The sequence below is a fragment of the Gadus morhua genome, chromosome 16 (assembly GCF_902167405.1).
Source record: "Gadus morhua chromosome 16, gadMor3.0, whole genome shotgun sequence".
Lineage (NCBI taxonomy): Eukaryota > Metazoa > Chordata > Actinopteri > Gadiformes > Gadidae > Gadus > Gadus morhua.
In genome coordinates, this window is record NC_044063.1 from 15222306 (window position 1) to 15241305 (window position 19000).

At 40.5% G+C, this 19000-nt stretch overlaps 1 protein-coding gene across 2 annotated transcripts; it reads right to left on the reverse strand.

Moving 5' to 3' along the window:
* Positions 1 to 296: 296 nt before the first annotated feature.
* On the reverse strand, positions 297 to 18872 carry LOC115561348 (beta-galactosidase-1-like protein 2). 2 transcript variants are annotated; one of them, XM_030381330.1, is made up of 19 exons: positions 18523 to 18872; positions 17644 to 17832; positions 17327 to 17395; positions 16856 to 16951; positions 16328 to 16436; positions 15727 to 15819; positions 15408 to 15489; positions 14373 to 14437; positions 13651 to 13729; positions 11904 to 12047; positions 10688 to 10768; positions 5590 to 5696; positions 4536 to 4682; positions 3469 to 3540; positions 2748 to 2826; positions 2516 to 2603; positions 1574 to 1688; positions 1230 to 1346; positions 297 to 833 (listed from the first exon to the last, which is right to left on the reverse strand). In XM_030381330.1, the coding sequence occupies exons 1-19, from the start codon at positions 18603 to 18605 to the stop codon at positions 747 to 749; spliced, it is 1902 nt and encodes a 633-aa protein (XP_030237190.1). In that variant the 5' UTR covers positions 18606 to 18872; the 3' UTR covers positions 297 to 746. The 2 variants fall into 2 exon arrangements, with proteins under 2 accessions (XP_030237190.1, XP_030237189.1); XM_030381329.1 differs by having other exon boundaries at positions 13651 to 13735.
* Between the last annotated feature and the right edge of the window lie 128 nt (positions 18873 to 19000).

Consider the following 19000-nt stretch of genomic DNA (forward strand, 5'->3'; position numbering starts at 1 on the left):
GGAAACCAACCTAAAATCAGCAGATCAATTATTTGCCTGCCTAATCTACAACAACTGAATGTAAAATTGTTGTTTTGACTTCTTTCAAATCACCATGGTTGCCGCCGTGATTTCAGATGCAGATAACCTTACCTTTCCACCGCAGTATTCAATAGTCAATAGTCAATGACATATGATGTGTTATGTTAGGTTATTGTTGCTCTTGTGAATTACACTGCCTAAAACAGGTCACAAACTGCCAGTTTATTAAAAGACAACAAACAATATTGCCCCACAAGAAAGGTATAACGCTATAATGAAGTGCAATTGGTTTTATTAACAACTGAACATATTAGGACTTGCACGTGTCTACATCACCTTGTAAAGGGACATCGACATCCAACCAGTGTTAAGTACAATTTGGCAAAACATATTTTACAATCATGACAAAACATAATAAATAAACCAAATAAGTAGAATATGATAATGTGTACTTTGTAATTCATTATTACATCCTATTCATTCGCTTTTGACCATTTGTATATCTTAAAAACCACTTCCACAAATTTGAACAAAGCCTCACAAAAGAATATGTTAGGAGTGGGTTTAGTTTTACCCCAACAAGGAACTATTCAGTTGGGCAATAAAAGGTTTATTGCAGTGTCGCAGAGGATCAGGTGATAGGCGACTGGGGCCTGACCCTTCCACATCCTCCGTGGTACCCCTCTGACCAGCCACCGATCAAAACCCCCTCTCACCTCCAGTCCTCACTGGACGTCCACGGTCATACCGTAGTCAGGGCCGCTGGCAAATTGGATCTTTCCATCCGCTTCCTGCTCTTCAAACACCATGACCTGTGGAGAGAGCAGATCAACAAGAACCGCCATGTGTGGAGAGAGGGGAAAGGTCAGGGACTTGGAGCTAGCCCAGTCGGTGGAGCGCCTCTGGACTGTTTTCTTCCCAGAAAGGGCAGTGAAGTTCAATAACATCTAAACCATTGTTGAGGTTGGACAAGAAGTGCATAAAGTAGTATATTGAAAACTGTTGACCTATGATGGATTTTGTGCTGCATTTTAGTTGGGATGGGGAAGAAAAACTGTTGGATAAAAACAAACGATACCGTGATCTTCAAAAACATTTCCTGTATTCAAAACGGATGATTAGCTGTCAGCGTTTTATGTATCTACAAACAAACTGTCTGTCCGTCCTACCTTCCATGTGTTTTTCTCAGCAAACCTGAATAGACATACCTGATTGGTTCCTTTGTGAAGCCAGGGCCCAGGGAGGTAGAGGGTTTGCTGTGGACCAATGGAGCAGTATCGTCCGAGATTCTTCCCGTTGATAAATACAACACCTTTACTCCAGCCCTGCAAGTCCAACACAGCCACCAGACCGTTACAACCTAGATATCTGACTATCTGTCAGTAGCATTTCCATACTACTACTACTAGTGTAATGTCACTACTACAGTTGCAGTAGTATAATGAAACTGAATGAAGACATCAATGCAGTCTGCAGAAAAATAATCCTATGTTTGACATTTTTTAATGCATCGGGTGAGGAGGGTGATGGAGATGTACACCTGGTGACTCACAGGAAGCTTGAGGAAGGTGTCCGTGGGAGTGCTGTCCATGTACAATTTGGCCTGCAGGAACGCTGGGAAGGCCGGCCGGTGACGCAGAGACTTCCAGTGGCCGGAACTCTGAAGTCTAACAGTTACAATTTAAATATTAGATTCACTTTCTTTTTCAATCCAACCACAATCTTTAAATCTTGGGTGTGTTGTCACAGACTTGCAAAGTCGTGAACAATTCATATCCAATTCCTCTTGTTGTGTATCAGTCTGAAAGTTTAAACTAAATTATAGTGACAGTTTTATTGTGGAGGGACCCAATTTAATTTAGAGGAATGAAATAATATGACCTACATATGGATAGCCATAATATATTCTAGTGTGCACACATAATAAATTATCAGAATGAATATTCAGATGGAACTTATTTTTTATGATATTATCTGATTCTGATTTGCTCAAATACAATGGCATCCACGAATAATGTTGACATAATGAATAACTAGTATTCTTGTCCCCATTAACCAGCCTATGGGGCATGAAACAGTGTATGTCAAAAATGCATGTTTATGTAAAACTGACACAACCAAAATCACAACATGATTGAACATCAACAACTGTTGACGCTCAATTATGCAAAAATATGAGCATAGTGAGTGTACCAAAATGCAAAAAGCTAACAAACAAGAAGGTAGCTCCCAACAGATTCCCATTATCCAATCAAAAACGATGGTTCAAAATGCACCGTGTTACCGTGTCGGCGTGACAGCCCATTAAATGCCTTGGTGGTATTTTTCACCCGGTTCCACCATGTTCCCGGTACAATTTAATGCTCTGTGTGAAGTGTACTCTGTCCAAAGCAGAGAGCCAATCTGAGAGGCAGGGTACGGCGGGGAGCGCAGGGAGTATGACAAACATGGGGGATAGAAATGGAAAATTTAAAAGTAAATGAAAGACACAAACCTGTTTACAAAATCTGCCTTCATATCCAGACTATGAATTATGAAGTCTCGGAGGGGCTTCTTATTCAACGTTATATCTCCAACAAGACCTGGAAGGCAAGTCAAAGTTGTTACTCAAGAGGTACTGTTGAATGTTTTTTTTTCATGGTCTATTGTGAAATTAAACCATCCAGAATTGTCCCAAGCGACATGTCGGTAAAGCTATTGCTTGAGCCAACGATGGGGGAGTGTACCTTTGCGTTGCTCATCCAGCGTTATCCCATAATTCACTCTGCCACAGTTCTCAACCAGTAAACTCAGAGTTCTTTCTCCCTGTAAGTAGCACATGAATAAAAGATTAGACAAGGCGGAATGAGCGCTGCACACCTTTTTTAGTTCAAACTTGAAACACATATTGGTGTGAAAACTTTCTAGATTTTCATATAGATTCTAAATGGATTGATCCAGGATGGCAGGCACCCCAGAAGGCAGCATGGTGTTAAATATTAACAGCCTAAGGTTTTCAAACCATACCCCCTCAGCTACACACTCACACAGACATTCAATCTAAAACATCACACACCCACACAATGGGCCACTTGTGACAGCTGCCTGCTGCAGTGGTGCCCAGACAGGCAGTTCGACAGATGCAGCTCTTGTGCTCGAAGGCAACTTTAAAGTGGAGGTGAACCCTGTTTCAGCTAGAATTCAAACACTCTGAGGCTCCTTCCAATGTGTTTTGGGCTGAGAGTTCTTGGAGGAGAGGGAACGTGCTATCCCCATGGTTACGCCCCACGCCAACTCTGTGACACTTTTTTTCAAGCTTGTGCCATCACTGTGTTGTGTAAGATAAAACACTATATAAAAAAATATATATAAAAAAAAACTCATAAAAAGGTGAAGAACTGCATTTCCAAATCCATGTTGTTTCATAACAAGAAGATGAGAATAGGCCACATTCAGAACAAAGCGTACCTTCTCTTCAAGAAGTGGCAGCTCCAGGGTTGTGTAATCCAAAACACCAACAAAGTGTTTGTTCAGAAAAACCTGGAGGAGTGAGAGCCACGTCCATGAGCAATCAACAGGAGGGCCACAGCCATGGCCTGCTCATTAAAGTACACAATCATGGATATGGGCACACAGGGAAATTGATAACAATCCAAGGTCGGTACATTTGGGGATTTTGCCAGGTAATCAAACCTTAAAGGGGACCTATTATGCTTTACGACTTTTATGACCTATAAACGTTGTTATAATGATTGATAGTCATGTTTAACCATACACAAAATACGATGTAGATTTTCGGGAAACTCTTCCTCTCATCTGGGCGCTTTCAGCATTCTCTGTCAACGCTCGGTTTCGTCCTATTCCGCCCCCTCGCCCCCCTCCTGCCAACCCAACTCCGTTGTGATTGGTTACCTTCCTTGAAGCGTGCGCGCGGGCAGATTTGCCCAGGCATATGGGGGCGCGGCAGGAGTGCCTCTACGTAGATGATTTCCCGGAAAAGTGAATCGCAAACGTTGTCCCGAGTGTTTAGCGCTCTGCACAGCCACCCCAGACTGTCAGCAGGGAATACGTTGAAATGCATGTACGTCATTATTTGACACTTTAGTATGTTTAAACATGACTATCAATCATTATAACAACGTTTATAGGTCATAAAAGTCGAAAAAGCATAATAGGTCCCCTTTAATATCTTAATTGTGTTTAAAGAAGTCTTGTTTGCCAGCTTTTCCTGAAAATATATATGTAGTTAAATATAATATATCTACAACATCGTTTTTTGACTCGGCTCCATTCTCACTTAAAAGAAAAAGGATGATCCCTTGAGAGATCACACAACAAAAAACAGCTACTGCTGTGCAATGAATATGCCATCATTGATCGCTGTAGTGCCCGCGAGCACGGAGCGAGACATGTAGCGACACCAACTCGTTAGCTCCTTCTTGCTCACTACACTGATGGGTTCAGCGTCTGCCCATTAGAGTCTAGAGACGTGATGCATTACAGAGTGCTTGCATCGTGTTTATTATAATGCTCACCAGCGCTCTGTCTCTGATGTTATTCATGGAGTGGAGGGTTCCCCCGCTGGTGATGGTGGTCTCGTACAGAGTGTAGCCGTACGACTGGCCGTTGTTGTTGTTCACCGGGAGATTCTCCATGTTCACTGGTGTGCTGGATCTGTAAGGCTAAATAAAATAAAATTAAATTAAAAAAACATTATACATCTGCACCACCAATCGAAATACACCTTTCTCTCACACAATAAGATAAGATTAGATGGAACTTTATTCATCCCCGACGGTCAAACAAGCAAAATCTAAAGAGACAAAACATCAACACTCTTTAAATTACATAATTGATAACCTCGATGTAAGTAAATGGATTTACTTCCAGGCAAATCAACATAGAACTATTTCCATTAATCCCCCTTTTGGGTTGAAATCCTGTGAACATCAGGAACAAGTGTTGTCTCCAATAGGAGTAAGCAGTTGGCATGGGGAGTGAACGGTGAATGTTGTGAGGGACAAGTTAGCATTGCCTTGAATATAAACAACCCTTAAAGGGGGTATGGGGTAAGCAGCTGATTGATCTGTTGGCCATGAAGTCAAGAATGAATGACCACCATCACATGTAAAAAGGGTCCTTCTTTTCCATTCCTCCAGCGGATATTGGAATTTGAATTGGTCATCAGATCACTCCTCTACTATTACAGTGCAGAGTGAACCTAAGCTTGTGTTTCTATGTAACTAATGCACCCTGCTAGTATATTGTCATGTTAAACAGTGTTTTGGTTCATTGGGCTGGACAAAAGGCCGCAGCTGCTAGATAGCACAGAGGGAAAAACCTTTTCATGACATTAATGAACAGGGCACCTTCCCAAGTGTGAGGCTAAACATGCTCCCTCAGCCGAAAGGTGTTGGTGTGTCATACATGCATTCACACCATTTGATTAATTAGTTGGACTAAATGTTGCTCGATTGGTCTGTGTTTTGATTGATGTACCATACACGTTTGATTATATCGTTTGTTATTTCAGGGTCTTGCTAACGTGATGCGGTGGGAAAGGGTTTGCTCGGCCGCTGCGTAGCTCACCTTGCCAGTGAAGGGCAGGCTGTCCCACAGAGACAGGTGCTGCATGAGGACAAGGGGCTGGTGGGCACTCCTTCTCCGAAGGAGGGGGACGTCAGGCAGAGGCTGCGCTGAAAGACAATGAGGGAGGTTTGGTGCTGCGTAATGTCTCTCATTCGAACCCGCCCTCATTCAATTAATCTCAATAGTTCAAGGAAAATATGTAATCATAAATATACACGCATTACCTTGATTAGAAATGCAATCAACGAAAACTACCCAAACACTCCTGCCTTGTTTGGTCGTTGTGTTTCTCTAGACATACAAGTGAGAGAGCAGCTATAGACCGGTTTCTAGGCAACGACAGGAAGCGTAGACAACAGCTAGACCACCGTCCAGATGGCAATGGGTTTTGCTGTGCCGTTAATCACACTAATAGCAAAAGCCAGGGATAGTAAACATTTAACGTATAATGGGGTTCACTCCCCTAAATAAAAACAGAAGACCGTTAAGGCTCCAAGTCTTAACAGGCAGATTGGAGTTGTAATCTAAAGATTTGCACATAGATTTTCTTTGTGCATACAAATCATAACACCAGGCTGTTCTATCCGATGTCTGTTGGGCCTACAGATATCTGTAACATATGTGTTTCTATAGCCCACAGTGTATGCTATGATAACATATATGTTTTGACATTTGGTGATAAGCTATTCCTGAAAAGGAATGCCTATAAAATAGCCTTAGGATCTGGTAATGTTTTCATTATTGAGGGGTATTTTCCTTCTGTAACCCGTATAGATGAGGGCTTCAGATGCAAGTTCCATTCCTTGCTACAGACCCATCCACTCAAATTATGAATATTATAGTGTAAATTGTATAGATTCAACATCTATATAACTAGCTGATTGATGCCTTAATATCATCCCCTTCCCTTAGGCCTATAAAGTGCACTTATAGAGTTACCAATCTATATAACAGGAGGACTTTGGATTAGGGATGTCCGATATTGGCTTTTTTGCCGATATCCGATATGCGATATTGTCCAACTCTAAATTTTCGATTCCGATATCAGCCGATACCGATGTCGATATTTGGGTTATTTTTCCTCAAACCTAATTTAGGTAACATTACATATCTCCTGTTGTGGAATTAACACAACATGCTTAATGTTATTGTGATGCCCCACTGGATGCATTCTTGAATGCAACAAGGCTTTCCAAATGTTAACATTGTCTGTGCAAAATAAGAAAAATACTTCAACTTAATTTAAGGGAAAAGTGCCATGTTTATTTTTATTTTTTTAATGGTCTCAGACAACAGTTTGGATTACACTCTCCCTGAGATAATCTTGACAATGCCCACAACAAATAGGGCAAACTTGACTTCACAAATGATAAAACATGTACCTGAACAACTATGTGCAACATAGCAGTATGTTTCTTTAACTAAAACTCAATAACCTTAATTGAATAAATGCACAAATATGAGTCAATTACAATGTGCACTGTACTGCATAATTTTGAAAACATTTATTTGAGCTATAAATAAAAAATAAAAAAATAAAAAAAATCGGTTTTAAGGCAAAAAAAATCCGATACCGATATTGACAGATATTACATTTTTATGCTAATATCGGGCCGATAATATCGGTGGGCCGATAATATCGGACATCTCTACTTCGGATGTCTATATTCCATCGACTCCTATAAGGATTATTATAGTGCATTAATAGCTTTGGCATCTATATAAGTAAAGATTTGATGTCTATATTCAATTCCCTCCCTTTAGGATTATCAAAGTGCATTTATGGATTTTCCAATTTATATAACTAGATTTGATCTCAGTATTTTTCCAAAATGATTGGCAAATCTTTGAAAAAGGTGACATATTGTTCCACCAGGTCTGGCCAAAACGGCTTGGAGCAGCTAATCACACTCACACCTGTAGATTTAATATGTCAACTTTGAATTAATTACAAGCCTAATAAGGAGGGGAAGGATTTAACCAAAATATGTTGAAAAACATAGGCCCCAGTCGCCTAAAGACTTCTGTGGAACCAAACAAATAATTAAGATGAAGTACTATATGAATATTGGTTTGTTTTAAAGTTTCATAGAATTACATTTTGGATGTCTCATGAATATCCAATGTAAAATGTAGCTTACTTTTTGAGATTTAAATTCTCCATTGACAGACACAATGATAACAGGCAAACTGGCAAACATGTCATGAGTAAATAATCCATGATCATTTTGATTGTACTGTCTCAAATGTAAATTGACAGGTTCAATAATCAACTAAACTACGAAAGCAATATTCATATTCATAATAGCCTTCACACTGTAATAAAACAACAGTAGGGCAATTTATTTATACCGTCAAAATTGTGATATTTGGTGATATTAATTTCATTTCATTTGGCAAACGCCTTTGTCCAAGGCGACATTTTTGACAACAAGCAGTAATGTTTGTTAAGCAGCATTAAAGCATTACGGTATTGTAGATATTAAGATGACAGTACAAACAAACTTTACCCCAAGTTACAATGATGTGCAAAATAAATACAAATCAACGTGTTCACCTCTGGGGTTAGAGTTGTATCATTCCATCATCAAGCTTTTCAAGAGAAAGCAATACAATGCAGTTTTCATATGGATCCCAACGCTGCACTCGCTCATGTGACCAAAGTAGTTTATGGTAAAAAAACGTTTTGTTACCACCTAGCTGCGCATCTAGAAATGTTGTTTGTTAACGAGAAACCCCTCTACATGTACCCCTAAGAAGATGCCCGGTCACTTTGACTTCAGAATACCACAAACTGAACATTGCCTATTGTTTTGGAGTCCCCTTAAGGTGGTAATGCCTGAATCATCACATATTTGGCTAGGATACGGCAGACTCTCTTGTTTCTGATAGGTGAACCATCTTTCTTTTTCCTACCACTTCTACTGTGTGTGCAGTGATAAACTCCTTTGAGAATGCCTTTGTTTGAGAGGTATGATTACTTCTCATTGATTCCTGGCTCTTGCCTCTTCTTTTCTCTCATGTCACTAGTGTTTTACTCCCACGATATGTCTGCCTGCTTGGCACCGGCTGCACGCCTGGCTTTCCTTCGAAGGAGCATTCGTCAAATCAAACTATCTCATCCACCCTTTCCCTATAAGGGTTTTGCATGTCATTCCTGTCCATGGTGTGTTCCTGTCTTTGTTGTTAAAGCTGCAGTAGGTAAGATCAGAGAGTTTTAAAATGAAAGAGAGCAAAAAGGAGAAGAACAGAACAAGAACTCTAAACAACAATAAATATACTTTCCGCCACTTCCCTCCCTATGTCGCTCTATCGAGAAATTATGCATTTAACACACCTGTGACTGACAAACAAGGTGAATGCCTTGGCTCGTCAGCCAGGAGCCGGGAGCATCAAAGTTCTGAAAGGTCTCATACAGAGGCAGGCCTTGTCCACCAACAAGATCTTCACACCGCACATTTCCCTCACTAATAGCCGGCGGATGGCTAGGCCATTTCAGACAAATTAAATGTAAATAATGGCTCTTAAATTTTACCTATGGCAGCTTAGTTTTGTGTATGTCGTTAAGAGCTCCTTGCGGAGATTATGTGGACCGGTAAAGCCTTTGAGATTCTGACTGTTAACATGCTATTTGAAGGCTATATAAATATATGTGAGTTTCGTGACTATTTTGTTGGATTGGATCTGTTGAAATGATAGAGGGAAATACAGAGCATTGGATGCATGTCTTGGTTGTCGGGTAAGACGATATTCCCCTCATCCTAATCGTAAATATTATATCCGTTGTCTTCCATAATGCAATTACTTTAGATTCTGTGTACTAAATCTCATTTGCGGTTTGTTTATTTTGACGTTGTTGTGCGATCCGCATTCAAACCCGACCACTACTGGGTTGACATGACTTAATAATAGCATAATGGAACCCTTATCTTAAAAAGAAAGATGAGTGAAAGTAAATTGCATACATGTCTGCAACATAGAATAGTGGCCATATTTTAATTTGAAAAAACCTTGAGATGAATACAAATCCACGTAGGCTCGAGCGGGCCCCATGTAACAATGCAATTCCTTGAGCCCTGTTGTCAAGCAAAGGCACCAGGGTTGGAAACTCACCTAGTGGATCGGTATCCTCATGGAATAATAAGGAAGAGAAAAATACTGGAAGAACACAGAGTGGGGGGGAGTGAATGTGAAGGGCATGAATGTAGAGTCAAAGTAAGATATTAAGATGATCTGGTTAAAGAATTAGGTCACGGCTATGCGCTGACCCAGGAAAAGGCAATCCAGTTTCCATCATCATATTCAGACGGCTGCTCATTGTTCAACATACTGAAAAGAAAACAACAACATATTGCGAGAGAACCTCCACAGGCGGGGGTCGGCTATTGTTAGAGGAGGTAAATTAATGAGCTCATTGGAAACATCCCCATTCTCGTTACAAGTATACAATCACTGACAGCCAAAGGCTGAGGAAACACACACACATGATTCCTCACAACTAAAATGCCCCCAAAAAATAAATATTATCTATGCAATGAATGCATGCAATACATTGTATGTATTGTGTGGATGTTATTTCTACCTTTTATTTATTTATTTAGGTTTATTTCAGGATCAGTCAGACTAATCTGGGGTTTGGAATTTCATTCGTGCCTTGAGAGATCATCGTACGTGACCAAGCACAGCAAATGCTAACACCCATCACATACAACCTGAGCAGGACTCTGCGCATTTTATGTGGCATTGACACAGAAAAAAAAGCCACACAAAACCACACACATGCACGCACCAAGGCACTCAGACACACTTTTCCAACTTGAGAGAAAGTAGCAAAAGCTAGGGACACTGTCACACTCAGACAAGCAAGGCAAACTGGACAGCGGCTAGGCCCATCATAGACCCCCCCTGCCCCCCCTCCAACTACATGCCTGCAGCCCCAGTAAGGAGAGAAAGAAGAACAGGAGGATTGCAAAAAGGAAAATGACAATAACAAAAACCATTATAATAATTATTATAATAAAGACGACGATGGAGAGATGCAGAAAGAGAAAGAGGAAAAGGTGTCCCACAGGGCCCCCCCCCCGGCGTCAGCACTCACTGTGGTAAGGGCTGAAGAGCTTCCTCAGAAGATGGTACTTGGTGGTGTAATCCCCAGCCTCGGATAATGGAGCGTCGTAATCTGAAAGATAATGGGCCGCTATCAGAACAGCCAGCACAGGGGAGCCAGGAAGCCAGGGAGGAAGAGCCACCGCCCCCCGCCCCCGCCCCCCCCCCCCCCCCCCCCCTCCGCCCCTCAACACCATCCCTCCTCCCCTCCAATTTGCAGAGGATTACGTTTGCAATGCCGTCTCCCTATCAATGCATCTTTAGACGGTGCTATAGATGAGGGACGTTTTGGGTTATCTCCCAACAGAAAATGGTGACTTTTTTTTTTGGTTGGGGAGGGGAAGAAAAAAAAGGTGCAATCCCAGTGAGGAGTAAACAGAGGAATAAGGAGCACTGAAGGTCAAATGTGGCTACCGTTTCTTTTTTTTACCGTCCACTTTCTCCCTGTACAGGAAAAAGATTGATGCAAATGTTAAGCACCCTCGAGAAGCATATAGAAGTAATTGAAGCATTTTACATTTACATTTTGCAATGCATTTGATAATGTAATCGATTCATTATGATAGTACAATAATTATTTAATTGCAATGCAGTTTTAGGTCAGGTGTGGCAATGGACTAGCACCATCTATTGGCGAAAGGTTCACGCTGTAAACACAAAAACCACAACTGGAATGAAGACATGGACAGAAGTAGCACAAGAGCTATAACAATAGTTTACCACGCAAACACACACACCCATGCATAAACCTTTATTAATAAACAAAACACATCTTTATTAAGAAGAAAATTTGTGATAAATTATTTACACTATACCGTTCAAAAGTTTGGGGTCACTGTTTTTTTCAATGAAGATGACATTAAATGAATCAGAAATACAGTCTAGACATTATTATGGACATAATGTGGTAAATGACTGATGGAAACGGCAGATTTCTTATGGGATATCTACATACTGTACAGAGGCCCATTTCCAGCAACCATTACTCCTGTGTTCAAATGGTACATTGTTTAGCTAATCATGTTAAAAGGGTAATATATGATTAGAAAAAAAAAAATTTGGAACAGTAGTGTACATATAATCCTGCTAAATGCAATCAAATTATTCCTCCAGCCCTACCTGACATAGTAGACTAGTGACAATTCTCAGTCACTAAGCATGCAAGAACACATTCTTTAAGAATTGTGAGGCATTAAAACCATCCCTACCATAACTTGTCACCATGGGTTTAGGTGCTGGTAATCCAACAGCAGCAGCCCCATTCATGAAGCCAAAGTTCGTCCCTCCATGGAACATGTAGAGGTTGATTGACATTTCCTGTTGCATGATTCCATTTACCACAGCCACCATGTCTGTTAAAAAAAAATACAGGAAAAATATATCGATGTAACTCTACATTACAGATCATTAAAAGCGCAAACCTCTGCAAGAACCAGCACTCATTCGATTCCCGACTTGCCAAACTTATCCATGTGTGTAATGATGCACTGTAAATACACAGTATATGCTAATATATTGCTGCTATGGCATGTTGAACCAGATCACGAGTCAACAGTTCAAACGTGTGTAAATTATTTATATTCCCCATTATTTTATTTTAGATTATAATCTATAGTATTGTGCTGACCCTAACCCTTTGAAGCAATGAAACCGGGTTTTCAGAGTGGGCCGTGCTGCGTCACATGCATATACTCCCCTACTACTAGAAGTCATTATGGCAGGTAAGGATGATTATGCGCCAGGGGACTGTGCTGTCGGTGATGTGTTTCACCATGTTTAATTTATCAGCGCCGTGTGCAGGACAATCAACTGGGAACCTGCCTGCTGCTGCCATAGTAATATACGGGAACGGGTATAGGTGGAGGAGAATAACGGCACAAATAGATGGCAATAAATTATTCTAACATCATTTTCTACTTTCTTGCCGTGTTCACGTGGATCTCGGTAGAGCGTAGGCCGGAAGAAAAAAACCTCATATGGAAGCTAAGAAAGTCGAGTAGAGCTATATTTCAAGATGTTTTTTGTGTTCCACCACTACAGAATATACAGCAGGATGTAGCACACCATTACAGAGAGAACTATTTAATAAATAAATAATGCAAAAAATATATACATATAATGCATATATCCTTTTTTTATTTTTAGAAATTATGTTGGCCACCCCAAATGCCATTACATTTATTTAGATACATAAAGAAATCATAAATCATAGAAACACAAACCAAGCCTGCTGCGGCACCCCCTCCTCAATTGTCACATTGTCATTATTGCATCAGGACCAAATACTGACAGCAAAATAGTGTTCTGCTATAGTAAGTAACATGATGGCACAGCAACAAAGAATGAAATGCTTGATGAAACCCAACTAGGAGAAAGCAGACACGGGGATATGCCAAGCCGTAAACTAAAGCCGCACTGATTGGGAATTCATGCAGTGGTGTGAAGGAAGCCATCGGCCTGAGAGAAAGAGAGAGAGAAAGAGAGACAGAGAGAGACAGCGACAGCGAGACAGAGACAGACAGAGACAGACAGAGACAGAGACAGAGACAGAGAGAGAGAGAGAGACAGAGAGACAGAGAGACAGAGAGACAGAGATGCAATCATCCGTGGTTTTCTCCAGCAGTTTTACTCATGCAAGACACCGCCTTAAGTCTTAACCCTTAGCGGGTCTGCTCTAATTGCTCTCGGGTAGTGCTGGGCATGTCTTTCACAGCAGAAGCGTGCCGTGTCGACTTACAACTTTACTTGTCTCATGTGACAGAAGCAACAGAAGCCAGTCACTGTGCTATCCATCACCCCCTAAAGAGAAAACATTTTGCCCTCAATCTTTCGGCTGACGGCCTGTCGGGCACCCATCACAAGGACTGCCTGTCTCTAGGATTCTCTCTCCTGCTCTCTCTCTCTCTCTGTCATTGCTCCCAGATAACCTTTGTATTTTAGAGTGGCGTGTCTTACCCTCAGCAGGGAACAGATGGTGAAGGCCACCCCAAAGGTCAAACCAGCCAGACCAGAGCTCCATCACCATCTTTGGCCTCTGAGGCTGACCACAATGTAATAATCAGCCATGGATAATAGTAGCAAGGTGGGAGGTTTCCATTGGAAACAAAAAAATTGCAGTTTATTATAGAATTAAACATTGTATAGTTATAAGTGATGGTTTAGTTGATTTAAAAAATAAACAACAACAACATGAATTTAGGTTGAGGAGGATACGCAGTGAGCTCATATTCCTAGATATTTGGATTGTGTGAAAACTACATGTCCGTGACCCTTTTCTAGGTAGTGATACACTGTGGCATTGTGAGTGCAATCAGTCTGCTTCAAGTGGTTGTCACCTCTGTTAAACCCCTACCCTACTGACACTGCCTCCAAGCTGAATCACACAACTTGTATTACGCTGTATGAGGCCTGCATGCGTGTGTATTGGCAATGATCTAAGAGTTCCCTTTTGAACGAGATGCTTGGTGTTGCTAGATAGGGACTTAGGGACACTCATTTGAAGCATTTCATTAATGTTATTTGATTCGATCTGATGAAGAACAACACAGAAAGACTAAGGGGCTCTGAAGTTCTCCAGAACAATTTTGCTCTCATAAGCACTTTCTTAGGAATCACCACCAACAATAATCTGCACATAAGCCAGTCATAAAAACCGTGATCCAAAAGTAAAGACTCACTTGTATTTCTTCCAGGTAATTAATAACAGCCGGGTTCATCTTCTGCAAATTGATGGTTTCCAGTGCTGGGGGGAGAATAAACATAGCACAAGGAAATACACTGTGAAGTTAGTTGTTTTCCTCCAGACAACAGTATCTTGTTAAAAATTATTTAGATAGCTGAGAATACCGTTTTAATAATTTGTGTAATACACGTTTATGTACCTCCTGGAACATTTACTTTTGGTAAAATATCTTGACCATCTGTGGAGCTCTCTTTTTGAAAATTTGAAACAACATTTACTTCTCCTACACAGTATCTTGTGGGACCATTATAAAAAAAAATCATAACGACAGATATTCAGATCATATTGGATTCCTTGGTAGAATCAGGTCATTGCATGCACCCAATGAACATGGCCTAAATACAGCCAACACGATAAAAACAAATGATGTCTTATGTAACTGCCAATTGCTTGGCTGTCTATTTAAAATGACTGAGAAGTTAGGAGTTCTGCAGTGATTACTGACAATATGATAGCAGCTGGCACCCAAGGCTTCTGCAGTCTGTTAAAGCAGTTTTACTTATATTTGGGGCACTCCCGTTTATTTTTGTACTATTCAGCCACTACCTCCTAATTGGACTGTAATGGCATTCGGAATCATAAAGTAAATAAGCAATTCAAGGTTTTGCTTACATAGATATATAGTGGATATAAATATAGATCTCAAGGGGTCCCAAACTAGGATAAAAAAATCTTGTAAATTGTTAAAAAAAAATGGAATGTTGCCTAATATTGCCTAGTACTGAAGAGCTGGAAGGTATGAACAACATCTGCATTGTTTTGACCTTTTAGTACGCTCAGTTGAATTGTTTTGCGGAGCATCTCATTTAGTTTTCATCAGGGGTTGCTCTGAAGGGCGAGTGCCAGATATTGCCTCACATGATCCCCTGTTCATTTGTCTTAGTGTGCTATGCACCGACTTTGTGAGTGCGTGTGTGCGTACATATGTGCAAGTGTATGTGTGGGGGTCTGAGTGTCTGGATGACAGTACCTCCATTCACTCCCCCAAGAGTCCACCCGTTCTGGTTGTCTGAGGTCAGCAGCAGCTCAGTGATGCCTCTGGACAATAAGGCCTGTAAAGAACAGAGATTTTCAAGAAAACAGCTCCTGCTCTTCTGAAATACTAATGTTGTTGTCTGTTTTGAATACGTGGAAGGAGACCAGGGGATAAGCGGAGGAAGAAGGATGAAAGCATGGAAATGGAATTGGTGAGATTATTGATAAGAGACTGCTTTGCGTACACTTATCATCGCGTGGGACGTAAGGCCACTCAATAATTGTCTTATTTGTGTAAAATGAATATTTCTTACCTCCTTGATGAATGACATATATTCTGTATCTTTTGCATAGGAACCATATTCATTCTCCACTTGAACTGCAATGATGGGGCCCCCATTTGAGTGCTGTGTGCGAGTTAGGCCAAGACAAATTAGGTTTCACCCTATGATGATTTGTTTAAATAATTGATTGTTGAATTATTTCCCAGCTAGATTTTAATTAAACATGTAAGAGAGGATTATACCCTCATGGTAAAGGCATCTTAGTTGGGGTGGTGCAAATCCTCAAAAACACATGTGACAGCATGCACTGTATTACAAAGATTGCTGGTGCAGGTCTAACAACCGTAGACTTACCGTAAATGTAATATGTAGCATTATTCAACAGCTTATCCTACTCCAATTTCCATATAAATAGAGATATAAGAGATTCATTAAGAAAACAATAAACCCTACATACACTCTATGTTATCATATTGAACAACACTTTTACATTCCATTTTTTATATAATCAGCATGTGGTGTCGCTACCTAGATGAAAGGGTCCATCTCCTTGAGTGATATGACTGTGTGAAGCATCAATTAGATTTGAAATGTAGACCACGACGTGCAAAGATGGTGTAAACCAACATACCGTATACGGAACTACCCTCTTCATAAGCTGGTGGAAGAATGAGTCAACAGCCTCTGTGAATCCCAGGTATGTTGTCCTTAACTTCATGTTTTTATCACGTAGCAACCAACTGAAAAACACATCATAGGAATAGTTGTACATTCAATCGTATCCGGGAACGGGTTGGGTAATGTAATCACAGATTACGTGACCCAACCTGTTTATTGTAGGTGCAGAGCTGCCTCTCAAAGCTGAAAGCAAGGCCACTGGTTCATGTCAAGCAGGGCACAGCCACACGCCCAGGCAAAACAACTCTAAAATATCACAAATTCACTCCCACATGTTAGCAATGTTTTGGTCTATTTCTTGAATGAGTTGCACTGTGCAGTTGTTATTTTATGGTGTGGCAAATAAAAAAATCAAATCGCAAGTTTCTATCAACTGCATGTTCACCACCAACAGAGTAATCGCTTCAACTAGCTCCGTTTATTTGATTAAAAAAACGTTAATCCTTGGTAAAAAATAAGGAAAATGCAATGTTATATGCACCTGGGTAGCCCACCCAGTTCCCACTCAGCACATATGTAAGGTCCAGGCCGCAGGATGACCCTGAGTCCAAGTTCTGCTGCAAGGCTCAGGTACCCTCTAAGAAATAGAAACACAATATTGTGGGTACTCAATAACTGTGCCATCCATTTTATAAGAAATAAGAATATATATAGCGAAACATGCATTTTTTGGCAACACTTGCTTAAAATTTGATTTAATAGCACCTGGTCCAAATGTCTTTATATTAATAAATGTTAACACTATGTGTGCAAAGGAAATTCATTCTGAAATTTGGATGAAACATTTCCTTAAAAATTATGAATTAGCTCAATTCTTAATGACAACAAAAGCGAATTATGTGAAAACGTAGCACCTTTGATAACACAACGCTGCCCTCTGTTGGACGTCAGTGGTTCAACATGAAACTACTAGAGCGTAAACAATGACAGTTGTTGAAAATTCCTTCCTTACTCCAAATCCAAATTGTCCTGGAAGTCGAACACTCCTCTCTCCGGTTCATGCAAGTTCCATGGGACATATCTAACAGGAATACAAAAGCTTCAATATGCATGCGCAAAAATTTGACTTCTATGCCATTGTGATTGGTTTGTCTCTTTAAAACATAGCCTCCACTGTAAACCACTTCTGGATGAATAATCGATTTGATATTCCTGTAATACGTTTTGAAGTGAATCTGTGGGATCTGTGTTTGAACTGACACTTTGTACGGCTCATCAATCAATTTGGATGACTCAATGGTCTATAGGACATGTTGAAGTGTTTCTTACGTTGTGAGAGTGTTGAGACCACAGGCCTTCATCTTCAACAGCCGGTCTTCCCAGTGGGCTTTGGGGACACGGAAGTAATGGATGGAGCCTCCCAGGATGCGAAAAGGCTTTCCCTCCAGAGTGAACTGGGAGGAGTTGGCAACCAGTCCCTGTCCAACATGGGTCCTCTTTTGCTCTACAGGCACCCGCCTGAAAGACAAAATGGGATGTGTGTGTGGTTTAAAAAAAGAGTTGTCATAGAAATGTATGTATGTATAAAATGGTTGTAAATTGCAGACTAATAGTTAATACTATAAATTACATGTTGATCAGTTTATTCATCAATACTGTGATATCAGTGTCTTCACCAATACCTGTGCGGTCCGTGGCTTCACCAATGCCTGTCATATCTGTGTCTTGACCCTTTACCAATACCTGTGGTGTCAGGCTTCACAAATACCTGTCATATCTGTGTCTTCACCAATACCTGTGATGTCAGTGGCTTCAAATATACCTGTTATATCTGTGTCTTTACCAATACCTGTCATAACTGTCTCTTCACCGATATCCGTGTCTTCACCTAAACTGGTGAGACCTGTAATACCGGTGATATCTGTGTTTTCATAGGGTGCAGTAAGAGTGTCCGACTAGCAAGCAGGATACACATGTTCGTGTTCCTTTCCTACAATGTCTATTATAGGTCAAACATGTCGGGTTAAAGATCAGTCTTAAAAGAGATAACAGTCGAACCCAAAAGATACATCCTTTAATCTTTAGCCAAGTTCAAATTGTATGCAATGCATTGTTTTGAAACCCCAGGAAACATATGTGCACATCTTTCTGTCAAAGTTATTAGGATGAAACTTAAAATGAACTTAAGTAGTTCAGTTATGGGCTTACCGTGTCCATTGGTACGAAATGATTCCAGCGACAATGAAAAGTAGCAGAACATTTCTACGAATTGACGTCAAGCGAACAAACATTGAACACTACTGCCTTTTGAGGACGAGGACCGTGTTGCTGCTGCACGCGTTGTGCTGCGTTGTGTTGAAGAAGACGCCTCGCAAGGCTGACTGTTTCCGCGAGATGGGGACAAGTTTTGTTTTTACGCAAAAGGCTATTTTGATTTCGTTCAATTCACATTCGACAAGGCCGTTCCCTTTCAATGGATATCAGTGCAAACCTGCTTTTTAAATGTCGATATTAATTTTGCATACCCAAAATTAAGTTATGAGTTGAATTTGATTTGATGACGTAACCAAACATAGGCTATAAATACGTCACCATCTACACGCGTTCTTTCAATAACAGCAATCGATAAAACCAAAAACATTACTATAACAAAGACGGGGCTTGAGTAGGAAATGCACGCACACCA